Source organism: Plectropomus leopardus, chromosome 1 (genome assembly GCF_026936395.1).
Source record: "Plectropomus leopardus strain MGB_pleo_1.0 chromosome 1, ASM2693639v1, whole genome shotgun sequence".
In the NCBI taxonomy this organism is placed as follows: Eukaryota; Metazoa; Chordata; class Actinopteri; order Perciformes; family Serranidae; genus Plectropomus; species Plectropomus leopardus.
In genome coordinates, this window is record NC_142176.1 from 21,532,891 (window position 1) to 21,548,816 (window position 15,926).

Consider the following 15,926-nt stretch of genomic DNA (forward strand, 5'->3'; position numbering starts at 1 on the left):
TTTCATGGGACAGTAACAATATGAGATCACAATGTAAGTTACACTGCAAAATAATACTCTATAAACATATTTTCCCAGTTTAAAACCAAGGGGCTGTAGCAAATATCCAATATTCAAGATGGTTCTCTTTATTTCCTCCTTGACTGCTTATCTTTACACTGCCATTCTTATCAACCCTGAGAAGATCCCAGATTGGCTAGAAACCTACATGACTTGACATTTTACCAAGTTATTTTGTGCGTATTGTAGCCTTCAGTGGTTTTATGTCCCGTGTCAGAGTAAAAGCTATCTCACTACTTAAATAAAGATAACTTAATGTAATCTTGCATTTATTACTTATTGTAACTGTCAGAAACCACGTCGCTCTGCCTTTCCGCCACTGACACATAAACAATTATCATGGAATTACACAACGCTCTCTTTAAAAAAAAAACTGTACATTCATAATAGATAGGGTGAACGAAGAAAAAGATTGTCGTTCAACAGTGGCACGGCTTTCTCTATTATTTTGGGACATCCGTGAATATTCGCAGCCCGTGCATTCCTTGAATCTCTTCCTTGAGTGCCTGTGAAGGACAAAAAAAAAAGCAGCTAATGAATATTATTCAACAAGTATAAACATCTGCAAATGTTCAACCTCCACCAAAGTTAAATGTCTAGTGTGTAAGATTTGGAGGGATATTATGGCAGAAATGGAAAATAATAAATAATTACGTTTGCTTTAGTGTATAATCGCCTGAAAATGCCATGTTTTCGTTATCCTTCATTATAACTAAATAATTGCAACTTTAGCCTGTCATTTTATTCTGAAATATTTGCGTTTGAATACTATATACACATTTCCTGTATGTTCTGGTTGCATTTTAGTAAAGAGACTACTGAGAAATAAACATATATGATCATTATAATATTGTTAAAATAAAGTTCAAGGTGGCTTAAAACTTCTGCATGGTAGCGTATGTCACACAGCTTTGGACTGTTCATTAGTTTACACTGCCACGGGAAAAGCGCTGGGCTGATTGTTATTGTTGTTATTTACCTGGTTGACTAACTGGTGTTGCTGGACGGTCCTTTTTCCTTTGAACTCGTTGGACTCTATATGGATCTCATACATGGCTCCACAGCCTCCTACATACAGCACAGGGTCACACAAACAACGCATAAATGTACAGTATGTTGCCACCGACTGGTTTGAACAAATCGACTTATTAATTTCCGTTATGTCTGTATTTTGGCCTTATCAAACATCCCGCGTGAGGTGCAGCCTGACAGGTGTTTACCTGATATATCCACCACTTTGAGCGATGCGGCTAACGGAAACTTCTTCCTCAGCACGTTTGCGATGCGGACCTCTCCGTCTGTCTGTGTGGACAAACATCTCTGCACATGTCCGGACACAACAACCTAAAAGGGGACAGAGAGGTGGATGAAGTTTAGCAGACAGCTGTTAGCATAACAACAGATCGACCCCCTGCACGAGCCACAGCGCGAGGACCGGTAAACTGTATTTACTTGATTACTGCGAAGAGCCCGGAGAGCAGACATCATAGTGCCGGTTAGGCTCCCTCTGCAAGCCAACATTGTAAAAATGTTGCGTCAGTTTAATCGCGGTAAGGTTATCAAATCCACACTGGTTCTTCAACAAGTCATGTCCTCAGAGGAGCGTCGTCTCAGTAATATGACGTCAGACATCCGGGAACTTTACCGGTCGATTTTTTTTATTTTTATTTTAACGATCAAAAGAACTAATAAATAACACGTGTATTTAGAGAAAAACGTAAATAAATAAATAAAAACACCTATAAAAAATATATTGTATTGATGAAGTGATACTTTTGGTTTGATAAAATGTCAATCCTATTAGTTCATATTTCTATGTTTTATATACAGTATATAATTTTAACCTAAAAAACAATGTAGGCTATGCTTAAAAAGTGTAGGGCCTATATTTGATAAGCCATAAACTCAATATTTAGGGAAATATATGTTTATACATATTAATTAGTAATTAGTAATGTAAATAAAATATATGGAATCTGATGTGACATTATCTGTGACATTATTATAAATGTGACAAATTTGCTAAATCTAAACTCTCCCCATGTCACCTTAATCTCCCAAAGAACATACACACTGTTCATTCTTTTTTTATTCTATGAAAAATGTACAACATTTCAGCCTTGACTGGCTATTTGTCAGGGACTTCAGAGGTGTTAAAATACTCAAAATACTATTTGCTCATATGGAAAGTATACAAATTATCCAGTGTATGAGTTACAGTGATACTCGCAATGGGTGCCAGGTGATCTGCCGACCATTTTCCATCTCACAATTGAAAGAAATTGATTCACATTGTCTTTTTTGTGTTTGTTTTGTACTTCATTTTACTTCATATTTTGTACACCTTGTGTAAAAAAGATAGCAGAATGCATAAAAAGCATCAAATTAGAGTTTATTTATTCTTCCCAAAATGGCCATGGGAAGAGAAGCTCAGAATATTGTCAAAATAGAAACGCTTTGTGTACAGCTGACCTGTTGAGGGCTGCCGCGAATGTATTAGGCATAGATTAGCGAGGCCAGAACATATCAAAAGGTTGAAAACAGGCAATTTAATGAAAAACTGATGCATGAATTTTGCTTTAATTTTTATTATTATTCGTTTTATGAGAAATATTATTTGTTAATTATTAACTTCCCCCATTCCTCCTGTTGTTTTCCAAAAGTGGCCAGAGCAAGTTGAGTATTCTTGATCTAATGGAGCTTTTTTGACTGCAGACATTTTAACTTGTCACAAAGGGTAAAAACAGGTGACACTAATAACATTTATGATGTCTCTGTTCTATTCATGTGTCCTAGTGAGCTGTGACATTAAGCCAGCACACACAGCACCACGAACCTTAAACTGAAGCAGCTACATGGAATGCAATCATGATTGTATTATTTACACCTGTGCTTTTCCTGCTGTGAAAAAGGCCTGAACAAGAACCCTGGAGCTGACATACCTCAATGAAATGCTGTCGTTGTGATGTTAATACCAACACCTGCTCTTTTTCTGTCTGCTTTGTAAAAAGGTCTTCTAATTTTAATAAAAGCAATATGATTTTAAAAAATTATTGTATATTGATGAGTTAGGGATCTACCACCCCCCCCCCCCCCCCCCCCCACACCCTTAAAAAAAAATCAATGTTACCGCCTTTTAATTTTAATGTTTTTAGCTGAACCTCACATATCAGTTTGAACAGCACTAGGCCCATGAGACAGTTGGTGCCTCTGGCTCCTTTTTAAGTTTAGGTCTGAATGAGAAGCTTATCTTGCTCTGCAGGTTGTAAGCCCTACATTGAGGGAGGCAGAGGAGTAATCAGTGACTGTTGACAGTGGGCTTTGCTCCCTTTTCACTACGGGCCTCAGCTTTGTTTGTGCACAAGAATTATGGGCACAACACAAAGCTGGACAGCCATCAAGGAAGCAATCCTAATGTCAGAAATCATCCTAAAGCACAGAGTTGCTGACGTCAGTCCCCTTTAAAGACATGATGTCCCCAGAAAGACTGAGCAGTGTGCAGGTGCAGAGATGGATCGAACCATTTTCCCCACACTGACTTTGATGATTCTCTTCTTCACTTGTTATGCTCAGGAGGACACAGATGCTCTATCCTGCCCAGAAAACCAGGAGGGCTTTGACGGCTCTTGCTACGAATTTGTGGGTCTGCAGCGATCCTTCCTCAGTGCCCAGGGGTGGTGTGAGCGAGGCGGAGGACACCTTGCCTTTATCCTGAATGATGAAACGCAGCAGTTCCTCCAGAAGCACCTGGACCCAGAGAAGGACTGGTGGCTCGGGCTGGCACCTGCTGCTCCAAACCTCACACTCGACTCAGCTGCCACAGAAGGTGAGAGCGCAGACAAGAGTAAACACTTCATAATAAAGGCTTTATATGGATTTTTAGAGTTTACACGTAAGTCACAAGTGCTAAAGATGATTCACAAAATCCTTCAGATTTCTCTGATACCTTCTGTTCCAGTAGCTAACATTTCAAGTACACTGATGCATATATGAACAGCAAAGTTGATAAATCTGTGATTATATTGAATAATGTTAGAAATGAAGATTGTCACCTCAGCCGTTATCTAATTAGGCAGCTTGCCTGTCTATTGTATATTTCTGTAAGCTGTTTGTTTACTGACATTTGTTAGAAGACGGGCACATTTGGATATCTCTCTCCAGCAGCAGGTGGACTGGGAGATACTCCTCATTCATTTGAACTTTTAAAAGGCCTGCTGTCAAGAGGGCTGATTTACAAATGTGTCTTTATGTCTTTTTCATTCATTCGCCCTGTCGTCAGCTCCTTCTATTGCTTTGCTGTTTTATGATCCCTAAATTACCCAAGACAAGGAAAACAAGCACATCTTTGTCACTGTCTGCGGTGACGACATATTCAGTATTATTTTCCTTGAGTAGCAGAATTCAAAATGGAAATTTTTATTTGTCTTTTCCCAGGTTCCCTTGCATGGCTGGACGGCTCAGATGTCAGCTATAGTAACTGGGTGAACATGCCAGATGCAGAAGCAGCCTGTGGACACATCCTGAGACATTCAGGCTTCCAGTGGGAAGCTCTAGGGAACTGCAGCCAGGAACTCGACTTTATTTGCCAGTTTGGTATGCACTCCTAAATAAATCAACATATGCTACTAAACTTATATTGTGCTTGCTCCTCTGGTAATTCTTGATATTTAAAAAAAAAATTCTCAGATTCCGGGAGATCGATCGCGTGTGATGGCCAAAATGCGACATTGCAGTGTGGATCTGGTCAAGTGATAGAGATAGAGGACAGCTTCTATGGTCGAAAAACAATTCACTACTGCAGATCCAAACTTACAGCCTCGCCCACATCCACCCAGGAGGAGTGCAGCTGGATAGATGTCATAGATTCTGTAACAGGTATTGTGCACTATATACTTAAGTTTTTTTTCTAAGAAAATTATAAATAAAATGTTGATAGAAAAATACAAAATATGTAGTCTGTAATTGACAAATAAAAAACACCTTATAAACAGAATTTACAAAGTCCTTTGACAAACAAAGCAAAACAAAAACAAGATACTCGAGAGGCAATTAAGGAAACGTTAGACAAAATTTAAGACTCAAAGACAGTCAGTAATGACAAAAAACAAAAAAAAAAGATTAGAAACAATAAAATGAAATACTATAAAAGGAGTTAAAGCCATAAATACAAAAAAATAAGGATAATCAAGATAAAAAAAAGAATGAATATTAAAACAACATAACATAAAATCCATTGATTGTAAGAGGTGATTTAAAGCTTTTGTGTCAATGATGGAACATGTTTCGAGGAATATTTGTATTTACAGAAAAAAACGTATAGGAACATCTACAGCTTTGTTAAAGTGAGCTAAACAAAAGGTCTAGATACTAAAACCAGCGAAAAACTACATTTTTTTCATGCTTTTTTCACATTGCCCTGTGAGTGCAGACAAAAGGATTACACTTCCAGGAAAGACATTAGGCAAATCCGCTGCTGAGAGCTGAAAAAATGAGCTGAAGGGTAATTGTACATTTGTATCCATAACTGTCTGGGATTAGTTGTACTCGAAGAGTACATGCAATCATGAGGCATATAGTGTTTCTTCTGATTGTTAATACACCTCTTTAAAAATGTATTACACCCTCTCTCTAGAAGGATAAAGCAAGATTATTTTAAATGATTAAAAACTGAGCAGTGTCCTGTTTTTTAAACTTACAAAAACAGTACCTTCAAGGCCTCCTGGATCAGTATAACTGAAATAATCTAGATAATCTGCAACACATTGTCATCTACCTAATTTATGTGTAATTACAGCTCATTGCCACGGACTGCAGGCTTGCCAGGCCCCAGTGGATCTGAGCTCTTTTGGTGAACCGTGTCCTGTGCTGGGAAGTTACCTGTCCATAGAGTACCACTGCAAACATGGTCAGATGCACATTTTTTTTACCTTTTTTTTTACTTCCACTGTATGATTGAGCAGGCTGAATAATGTAACTTCATACATATTAGCTACCAAAATATTTGATTTATTGTTTAACTGCCTTACATCTACGCAGGGTATGTGTAGTTCACAGCCAGTTTGGTGTTTGCCAAAATTGTAATCAATGCTGTCAACCTCAGACTATGTACTGCAAGTCTTGTGCTTATAACTCCAACACACTTACATCCCTAACCTTTAATTTACTTGATCAACAGAGATATGTCACTTCTCAAGCTAAACTTGCAATCTGACTTTCAGCTCCTAGATGAACTGCACTATATACAGTGTTATACAGTTGTTATTGTAATAACTGGAGTTCACTCCAGGATGCATTATGGTAGTGATGCAAACAGTGTTGCAGTCACAACCTCTAAGGCTGAGACCAAGTCAATAACAAGACCAGATCAGTGCGAAAATTTACATGTATACATATAAATATACAATAAATTTACAAATTTATATGTGGAAATGTTCTTTTTTTCTGAGAAAACAAATACAACCATTAAGGAGCTGAAGTCAATGTAATCATTTTTATTCAACACTCCTTTTTTGCACAGGCAATTTAGTTACATCTGGGCAGTTGTGGTTTTGACTGACCTTGAAATAAAATCCAGTGTCCTCTTGTCCAAGACTGAGACCGTCAAAGAGTTGTCTTGAGACCAGTCTACTACAACAGTAGGAATGGAGTTCTACAACCGCAGATGAAATGTTTAGGCTTCGTATATGTGGACAAATGTCTCTGAAACAATGTTTCCATGATTTAAATGAACGCCGTGATTTCCTCTCAGGACTCCACTTGTTGATGAGCAAGCTAGCAGCCGTCTTTGATAATGTCACCATCACTGTGAAGTGGCTCCTTCATCCCTTTCAGGGAAACCTCACATGCACACTGAATGCTGGAGATGGCCACACCATAGATCCATACAGCCCCAAAGAGTGAGCAAGACTCTGCTTTCACCAGATAGATACAGTAGATAGATATGTTTTATAAATTAACTTTGTTTATGTAACTACATGTGAGCTCTTCCTTTACCTTTGTCACAGGATGGAGAGCACTGTGATGCACAAATTCAGCCGTCCTGGTGTTTTCATGGTTGCAGTGGAGTGCACGACCAGTGACTGGCATGTCACAGCTCAGAAAGTCATAACCATTCAGGAGCCTGTTGGAGAGTTTGGTGTCATTAAGTGCTATAGCAGGAATACATCAACAGGTGGCACTAAATGCAATGCTCTTCATGGTAGGCCTGTGCAGATCCAGGTTATGGTAGAAGCAGGTGGGTCAGTCTCACACTGTAGTGGTTAAATGCTCCCAATTAACCACCAAAATACAGGATCATTTGAGATTTTTTCTCCATAAACAGGTACAAACGTTTCCTACACAATTCAACATGAAGGCCACTCGGTTGCAAACTCGTCGGTGGAGAGAGGTAGCACACCCCACAACATCACACTGAGTGCAGGCGTGGTGGAGAAGCTCGGACACGGCTGCCACAACCTGACTCTGGCTGCCTCTAACAGGGTCACAGCCCATGCAGTGTCCGCTGATTTGGAGCTGTGTCTGCTGGAGCCTGTTAAAGGCCTGCAGGCCTCAGTGGTAGCAGAGGAAGACGGGTGTCCAGACTCTCCTGATCTCATTATTGGTGTTTCATTGGAGCAGGGAGCCCCTGTGGAGCTGATCTTCACTCTCACTGGAGCCAGGGACTCTCTCTCTGAGACCAGAAACATGCCGAGTGGCAGCTTACAAATGTATACATTCTCTAACCCAATTGAAGGTACGCACAGATGAAACCTTTCTCCAGTTGAATTAAAACAGTCACATATAATATAGTATGTAATGCATATGCTCATTGACCTTAAATACAAACTCTTTTGGTAAAGGACCCCTGAAGGTGAAGGTACGAGCTGTGAACGCCTTCTCTGCCTCTGAGGTGGGTGTGGACTTAGAGGGCATACTTTTGGCTTGCCAGAATAACTCGGACTTTTCAACTGATGGACGTGAAAACATGGTATGTGGAACATTAGTATCAAACAGTAAGGATCTGGGCATATGTTCAGGTGTTTGCTTGTTTCTATTATAACAATGACTTTGGTTTCTTCTACAGACAGGAAGTGTGAGCATAGACGACTTGAAAATAACAGCTACTCCGGACACTTTGGCTGACTACTCTCAGAGCGTCAAACTGAGCGTAAAAGGAACTGAATCATTGCCCGAGAAAGGACTCACATTTGAATGGAGGTGTAGTAAGTACAACAATTAATTGACTACCAGGGATTTTAAATGTCTTTTTAACAGTTAAAACCGTAATTAAAGTGATTACAGGGGGTGAACACAATTTGGAAAACACAGACAATCCAAAACAATATCAGTGAAGTTTTAACTGCTCAGTGTTTTTAAAAAATCTGATACATGAGTATGTTTTTTTCTGTCATCCTGATTTAAATGATATTGAAAATGTGATTTTTACAGTGAACATAACAAACCTGGCTATTCAGCTCTGTGTATACATGATTCTGATAGTATGCAGGTTTCAGATCATTTGTCTGCAAGTGTGTCTTTGAATCTTTGAACATTACCCCTGTTTCGTCTCTGGCTGTGTGGACATTACTGTATTTTTCCACCCAGATGGATTTAATTTCCTCAATCTCCCGTAATGGATGATGAGTGTACCAGTGAAATGTATCCTTACTTTCACTTTCATTTCAACATTACTGTTGTTTAGCTGGAAATCATTATTACATCCTTAATCATCACAACGATCAGAGACCTGCCTAAATTCTTCTGTTTTCACCACACTCCAACTAACATATTCTGCTTTCTTAAAATTGAGATCAGTGCTTATCTAGATTTCTGAAGCCAGGAAGTGATGTTCACATGTTAACAACAAACACAAAACCTCCCAAAACCTGATCATATATGAGCATGAGAACACACTCACCGTATCAACCAGGTGTTGATTAAATTTTATAGTAGTTTACTCAGCTGTAGTCAGTGATGGTCACGGATGGCTTACTGAACAGGCCTACTGGGTTCGGGCATAGACTAAAGATATATAAATGTATATATGTATATAATTTTTTTTTTTTTTTTTTTTACATTCTATGGGTTCAGGCTCATGTGTATGCCGCTCCTCTGGCCTTCACCTGCAAAATGAAATTAACACATTGCGATCAGGGAGAGACTCAAAATGACTGTAAAGGAACTGCAAAGATAGACATAAAATATCTAAAAATGGGCAAAACATACCCCAAAAGACATAAAATAACTACAGAGACACAAAATGACAAAAATGACACAATACGACTCCAAAGATACACAGAAAACAGAAAATGATGACAAAGATATAGGAAATTACTATAAAGGGACACAAATGGACCAAAACCAAGCACAAAATGATTTTAAAGAGCTTTTACTCATCTGTTTCTGTCTTCTATTAGCTTGCACTGTGTTGTTGTCATTTTGTTAATCCTTTATTGCTAAGGTGCTGTTTTGAAGTTCTGCTTCCACTTCTTTCCATATAGGAGGAAAATGCAAATGCAGAAACATAACAAAGGATGAAACTCATGTTATTGAAAGAGACTGCCTTCCAGATCCCTTTGAGATTTTCGAATACGATGTAACTGTGGGGAGAACAAGCTGGTTTAGGAAATGGTTTGAGCTTGCTTCAGCATCAAAGTGCATCACTGTTCTTCCAAAAGAATTCACAGATGTCAGCATCAGGTAAGAAGGGACCATAAAACAATTAATTGATACAATCTAAATAATTAAATATTCACAAAATAATTAGAAAAATATGCCAAAATTAATTATATCAACTGGAATCTGTCATAGTTATGCATTTACTTTTACTTCTGCAGCTGCAATAATTGCGATTCGATAAATGTGAAAAGCCATGTACAGCTCAGACTCAACTGTGTGACAACTTGCCCAGATGTAGGTTGGTTCATTGAGGACCCCAAACCTGAGACAGTAAGTCTGAAAAGGACTTAAACTGAATTGAAGCTGTTATGTAAAAAATTAATGGGTCAAACAGTTATTAACTGATGATATTTTCACAGGGTGACCTCCAAAATTGTTACTCCAAAGCAGAAAGAAGGCCACCCATTGAGAGGCAGGATGGCAACACTGAATATGTTGTTCAAAGCCAACATCTGAAAATTTCAAGGGAAAAGTTGCACAACATCAGTGTGATTGCTTATGGTGCGTTGCTATCCCATAGTCTTACAGTTTTTTTAAACCAGTGCTTTGTTGAGAGATACATTTTTTTCTTTGGGCTCTAAAAGACTCTGATGAATTGGCTTACAAATTGTTTTTCTGACTTTTTTACAGGCAAGAATGAGCCGAGATTCGCCAAATACACTCTTCCAGTACCCGATCCTGAACCAACTGAAGCAGCTGCAACTGATTCTCCTGCAGACCCCAGACCCCCCTCTTGTAACATCTCTCCACCGTCAGGGACAGTTCTTGATGCGTTTGATATCACCTGCACAGTGAGCTCTTTCTGCTCTACAGGCTGCGTTTATTGCTTCAAAACAGACACAGGTGAGAATGTGCACTGTTATCTCTAGATTTAGATTTTAGATTTCATTAATTAAATAAAAAAGCTAAGGGCCAACTTTAAAAAAGGAAAGAGAAGTAGGAAAAGGGAGTCTGAATCTGTTGAAATGAGGCAAAATGCAGATCAAGATCAAGGTTTGTGTCAATTACTTGGTTGTTTCATGTTGCAAAAGTATCCAAGAGTATCCAACCCTGATGTTGTGTCATCACAAATAGAAGCCAGTTTGTCCTGTATGACACTTGCACAAGTGTAATGTGGAAACTTATGTGGACATACAATGAGAATGCAGAACTATTGTGGGGTAGTTCAAGTTTTAAAACAAACAATGTTTTTTATATCCAATCCGTATTTTTCAGCGAGGGAGAGGGAGTGGATGTAACTTTTTGATTTTTTAAATTAGGTAACTGAGCTCTTTTGCTGTCAAACCACGTCAAAGATGGTGCAATGGACATGCCCCCCTCAATATTTAGGACACGTGCCCTTGCCTTCCTTAATAATATCTTGATAGTAACAGAGGACTCAAACCATAAATTGATGTAGAAAAGACACAAATTGCATAAAATTACATTTTTTTTGCATAAAAATTCACCAGAATGCAGGAAATTAAGTGTTTGATGCTCAAAATGTTCTGGCCCAGGAAGTCTATACCTCCTGTTTCATAGATGTCCCCACATTGTTGAAACATAACTTAGGCCCTTGGCATCATTATAAGTATTCCACACTTATTTTTGAGTGCTGACGACTTCATTTGCAAATTTCGGCCATTTAGCAACCTGTATGCAGATAAATAATCGAGAATTCATTGTAGCAGTTCAATTAAATTGTCTCTTTTGTCTTTAAGGCAAACATCTGCGCTGCAGTAACACTAATGAGGTGAAATCCGTCTTCCTGCCTCTTGGAGATAAGAACAACAATTTCAGCTTGTCTGTTGTGGTGACTGTGAAAAATGGATATGAGAAAACCACCACAGCTGTTACAACTCAGGTTTGCAAACCACCAGTTATCATGTCATCATCTCAGAGAAAGAAGATTGATTTATTGTCTCAGAGGGAGATCTGTTTGCACAGTCAGAACACAGAAAAATACAGATACACACATAGCAGCATACAGATAATAGACATAAACAAATTCCTCATGTATGCATTCATCAATCCCAGCTCAGTCCTGTGTCTGTGACCAGATGGAAGTAATGTGAAGTGCTGGTTGAGGGGGAGATCAGTTTCAAGTAGGAGGATTAGAGAAACAACTTGTCCATGTAAAAGTCTGAATATTTCAGAGTGACTGTTTATGTTCCTCAAGGTACGAAGAAGCAGCTCCAGTGCTTCTGTGGAGGCTCTCCAGTCTGCAGTGAAGGACACTGTGAGTCAGTTAGAGCAGCAGGGTCTTCTGTCCGGTGAGGCACTCGGACAAATGTTTACTTCAGTTTCTGATATGCTGAACACAGAGGACGGCCAAGATCAGAGGGATGCAAGGAGGGAGGTAAAAAAGTGTGGCTGATGTTGACAGTGTTGTAATATATATATATATGTATATATATATGTATATATATCGCTGTGATATTTGTGAGGTTTACATCGTGTATTGTGCGCGAGTTGAGGGCACCGTGATGGTGATCAGCTCTTCCTCTTCTTTCAGCTCAGACAGCAAATGCTGACCAAAATGACCAGAGTTCTGCTGCACTCACCCAGCAACACAACTCAGGGAGTGCAAGTGACGGCCAGAGCTGTGGCTGGACTCACCCAGCGCCCAGACGAGCTCAGTCCTGCTGCTCAAGTACAGTACAGCATATCAATACAGCAGTATAAAAAAAAAAACTCCAAATGCCTTTTTTTAGTCAATAAACTTAAGAAATTGCTGAAGAGCCAGCCCTTTGTTTTAAGCCAGGGATACTCAATTTGCTTTAGCTGTGAGCCACTTCTGCAAAATGACAGTAGGCCAGCTGATTAACAAACATTAGTGATATTTATCAGAGTATATAGTAAAAAGTATATAATAAAAACTGTGTTTGCTGTCCTCACTCATATTTGACAAGAGGCAAATCCAGTTGCAGCGGGCCCACACAGGCAACCCGCAAAGGTCAGGTGTATGCAGGGGCATTTTTTAGGGTTTGAGGAAATTTGGGGTTTAACCAAGACCTCTGTTTGGAGTCCAGGTGATCCGACCTTGGCACTTATTTTGATAAACAAGCTCCATGTTTTTTCATGCACTCAGGCCCCACTTTCAGAGTACAAAAAAATCCCAGTGTGAATATAATTTCATTAGAAATTAGGCCATAGAGTATCTTTATTCCAAATTAATATCACAAAATCTCAACTTTTTGAGTCTGGATTCTTTGGAGCTTATTCATTATAGTTATTCTTTGCAATGTGTGCAATTTGCAACAACATGCAAGCCCCACTATTAAGAGGCATTTCAGCCTTTTTTCTTTCTGTCTTTCTCAACCTTAGTGACCTCTGAAATAGATGAAATGTTTTGAAAATTGGTTGTGGAAACAAAGCACGTTGCTCTTAGTATGATACACATTTATCAGCTCCTTTGAAAGATGGACTCAGATCAGCTGTTGACATCTTCGGTTGCTGTGTTTCCTCTCCAGGAAGAAGCGGGTTCTTTGCTGGTAGACCTCAGCTCTTCCCTCAACACTATCAGCGTTAATCAGGACGACAGCGATGACGAGGAAGTTGTGCAAGCAGCCTCACCAATAGTTGAAGCAGCCAGTAATATTTTGAATGTGTCCTCAGATGTAAGAACAAAACCATCACTGATGTTGCTAAATGTCTGTTTTTCCTAATACCAAATAACATTTAATGTGTTTTCCTCAGAAAAAAGTCTCAGATTTTCTCCTCACTGGGATAAGCAATATTCAGAGTGCTTTGCTTAATAATAAAAAGCTTAACGGCGACCCTGCTATCATTGATTCTGGTCAGATCAGTGTGTACGTCAACAGGTAAGAGATCACTTGCATTGGCTAGAGCATTTAAGAGAAACCTTTGCTTTTATGAAACAACAGAGGTAATTCTGACTCTGTTTCCTGCAGAGTGACTCCAGGAAAGATGCAAATGCAGGATATAAATGTCCAGAAGAACAGCTCTTCCAGGTTTTCCTTCCCTGCGCTGCCTGCTCATATTGTCTCTCCAGATGAGCCAGTGGATGTCAGAGTAAGTGAGTGTAATGTGCAATGACGACAAAGCTCTTTGTTTGTCATCATATTATGTCTGACACTCTGTAAGTGTGTTGTAGAAGTCTGTATTGATATAGACACTATATAAGGTATGGATTTTGCTTGTTGTTGAACATCTGTAATGCCCAGACCAGTTAAAGAACTGGTTCATTCCTCAGAAATAAAGAAGATATTACTTGGATCTGTTAGAAATCTGCCTTTTTAACTTTTATGATTACACTCTCCAGGGTTAGTGTATGAGAATTTAAGAAAGCTAAATAGAATATGGAGAAGTATTTGTATATCAAAAAAGCATATCTGATATGATCTACAACTACGAACTTAACAAAGAAAGACAGAAAGCCATATGGTCTATAAAAAGAAGCTAAAGGAGTAGATGAATACCAGATCAGCTCTGCTTCCTTTAAAGGAACAGTTCACCCCGAAATCCAAAATACATATTTTTCTTCTCACCTGTCTTGCTATTTATAAATCTTGATAGTTTTTCTGTGAGTTTTAAGAGTGTTGGATAGAGATGTCTGCCTTCTCTCCGATATCATGGAACTAGATGACACTATGTTTGTGGTGCTGCTTAAAAATACATTTGAAAAAATCACCAATATCGTTTTCCAAAAACCACGACCCTGTTACTCAAGATAATCCACAAACTTTTTTGTGAGCAGTTTCATGTAGGAACTACTTTCTTTTTGCCAAACTACAGTCACCAGCTGTATCACCGCACAGGAGGAAGCGTGCATGTCCTGCTAGCACCGCTATGCTAGCCAGCCAAAGAGGACGCAATCAACGTCTACATCTCAAGCTGTCATGATAACCAGCTTCTCCTCCATGAGTAGATGCACGTTTCCTTCTGCGCAGTGATACTGTCGGCGGGTGATATCTCAGACAGTTGGCATTTCACACCAAAACAATCTAGATCCATAAATAGCACTACAGGTCAGAGGTGTTTGTTGATTTGGGGGGTGAACTGTCCCTTTTAATTAATTTAACTCTCAGCTTTGCAGTTTCTTTTGTTTATATGCATCAGAGTATGTCACCTTCTTCTAGATGATGAGTTTTGAGAAGAACCCGTATTCTTGGAAGGAGGAAAACATCACAGGAACCGTTGGATCCGTCTCTCTCACCAGTCTGAACGGCACTGTCATTCCTGTAGAGAACTTACCTGAAGAGATCGAGGTAATATTTATTTTATATACTTTTAGTTACTTTACTTAAGATCAAATCAATTACGGTTCAAAATGTGATATCTGGGTTTTCAGATTCTTCTACCAAGGCTCGACGTCGGGCAGGAGAACAGCACAGTCCTGGACCTTGCCAATTTCAGCACATTAATAATTGATGTCCCATTACCGGATGTAACACTGGTGCTGAAAATGGAGCCGTCTGAAAACATCTCATTCATGCTATTCCTGGGATATAAAGATTATCCAAATGATGAGAATTATGTAGCCAAGACTAAGATCCCTCTAGAGAATGCCAAAGAAGGTAAAAGTAAAACCACCAGATTTACTTTTTGTGAGCTGGCATAAAGTCACATTTAATCGATGTTCACTGATAATCACAATGAGAGAATTTGCTGGATACGTACATGTAAGCCTGGATGTGTGTCTTTGTATATGGACATATTTGTCATTTTAACACAGAGGAAAAATACACCTGGGTGCTGAGTCCTAAAGACAGAACAGGAGACACTGGAAAGCACTACCTCGTTATGAAGCCTATTGTTGAGCCAGGCGTCAAAACCATCAATGCCACTGTCAGTGTCATTTCCATCGCTGCCCAGTGCAAATACTGGAATGAAAATGAGTCTTCTTGGAGTGAGGATGGCTGCAGGGTGAGTACGAAACAGCAACGCATATCCACAGTGTTTGCATTAACACATGCTTGAAAAGTGAGCTGAAGTTTGACTGGCTGCTTTTCGTTTTCTCTACAGGTCGGTCCACTCACCACACCTCTGGTCACCCAGTGCCTTTGTAACCACTTAACTTTCTTTGGCAGCTCTTTCTTTGTCATGCCGAACTTGGTGGATGTGTCACGCACCGCAGAACTTTTTGCCACGTTCACCAACAATCCTGTTGTGGTGTGTTTTGTGGGGGCCATCTTTGTAGCCTATCTTGTGGTGGTTGTTTGGGCACGCAGGAAAGACATCCAGGACTCGGCAAAGGTAACTCTCAG

At 39.3% G+C, this 15,926-nt stretch overlaps 2 protein-coding genes across 3 annotated transcripts in view; one reads left to right on the top strand and one right to left on the bottom strand.

The window, feature by feature from the left end:
* pkd1l2b (polycystic kidney disease 1 like 2b) overlaps window positions 1-15,926 on the top strand; it is a 30,437-nt gene that overhangs the window by 1,124 nt on the left and 13,387 nt on the right. The window contains exons 2-24 of one of the 2 annotated variants that reach the window (XM_088077613.1): window positions 3,634-3,886; window positions 4,495-4,653; window positions 4,747-4,935; window positions 5,855-5,965; window positions 6,809-6,956; window positions 7,065-7,294; window positions 7,382-7,792; window positions 7,899-8,026; window positions 8,123-8,261; window positions 9,540-9,738; window positions 9,876-9,987; window positions 10,077-10,218; window positions 10,348-10,560; window positions 11,418-11,560; window positions 11,876-12,055; window positions 12,212-12,349; window positions 13,170-13,316; window positions 13,396-13,520; window positions 13,611-13,731; window positions 14,799-14,927; window positions 15,011-15,236; window positions 15,395-15,585; window positions 15,685-15,915. In XM_088077613.1, coding sequence (XP_087933739.1) covers window positions 3,634-3,886; window positions 4,495-4,653; window positions 4,747-4,935; window positions 5,855-5,965; window positions 6,809-6,956; window positions 7,065-7,294; window positions 7,382-7,792; window positions 7,899-8,026; window positions 8,123-8,261; window positions 9,540-9,738; window positions 9,876-9,987; window positions 10,077-10,218; window positions 10,348-10,560; window positions 11,418-11,560; window positions 11,876-12,055; window positions 12,212-12,349; window positions 13,170-13,316; window positions 13,396-13,520; window positions 13,611-13,731; window positions 14,799-14,927; window positions 15,011-15,236; window positions 15,395-15,585; window positions 15,685-15,915 — 4,065 coding nt within the window. Of the gene's footprint in view, window positions 1-3,228; window positions 3,887-4,494; window positions 4,654-4,746; window positions 4,936-5,854; window positions 5,966-6,808; window positions 6,957-7,064; window positions 7,295-7,381; window positions 7,793-7,898; window positions 8,027-8,122; window positions 8,262-9,539; window positions 9,739-9,875; window positions 9,988-10,076; window positions 10,219-10,347; window positions 10,561-11,417; window positions 11,561-11,875; window positions 12,056-12,211; window positions 12,350-13,169; window positions 13,317-13,395; window positions 13,521-13,610; window positions 13,732-14,798; window positions 14,928-15,010; window positions 15,237-15,394; window positions 15,586-15,684; window positions 15,916-15,926 lie in introns of those variants that run through there. The other variant, XM_042486414.2, reaches the window with a different exon arrangement.
* bola3 (bolA family member 3) lies at window positions 317-1,667 on the bottom strand. Its single transcript, XM_042489339.2, has 4 exons — window positions 1,513-1,667; window positions 1,281-1,404; window positions 1,040-1,128; window positions 317-566 (listed from the first exon to the last, which is right to left on the bottom strand). Exons 1-4 carry the CDS (start codon window positions 1,579-1,581, stop codon window positions 504-506), a joined length of 345 nt encoding a protein of 114 aa, XP_042345273.2. The 5' UTR covers window positions 1,582-1,667; the 3' UTR covers window positions 317-503.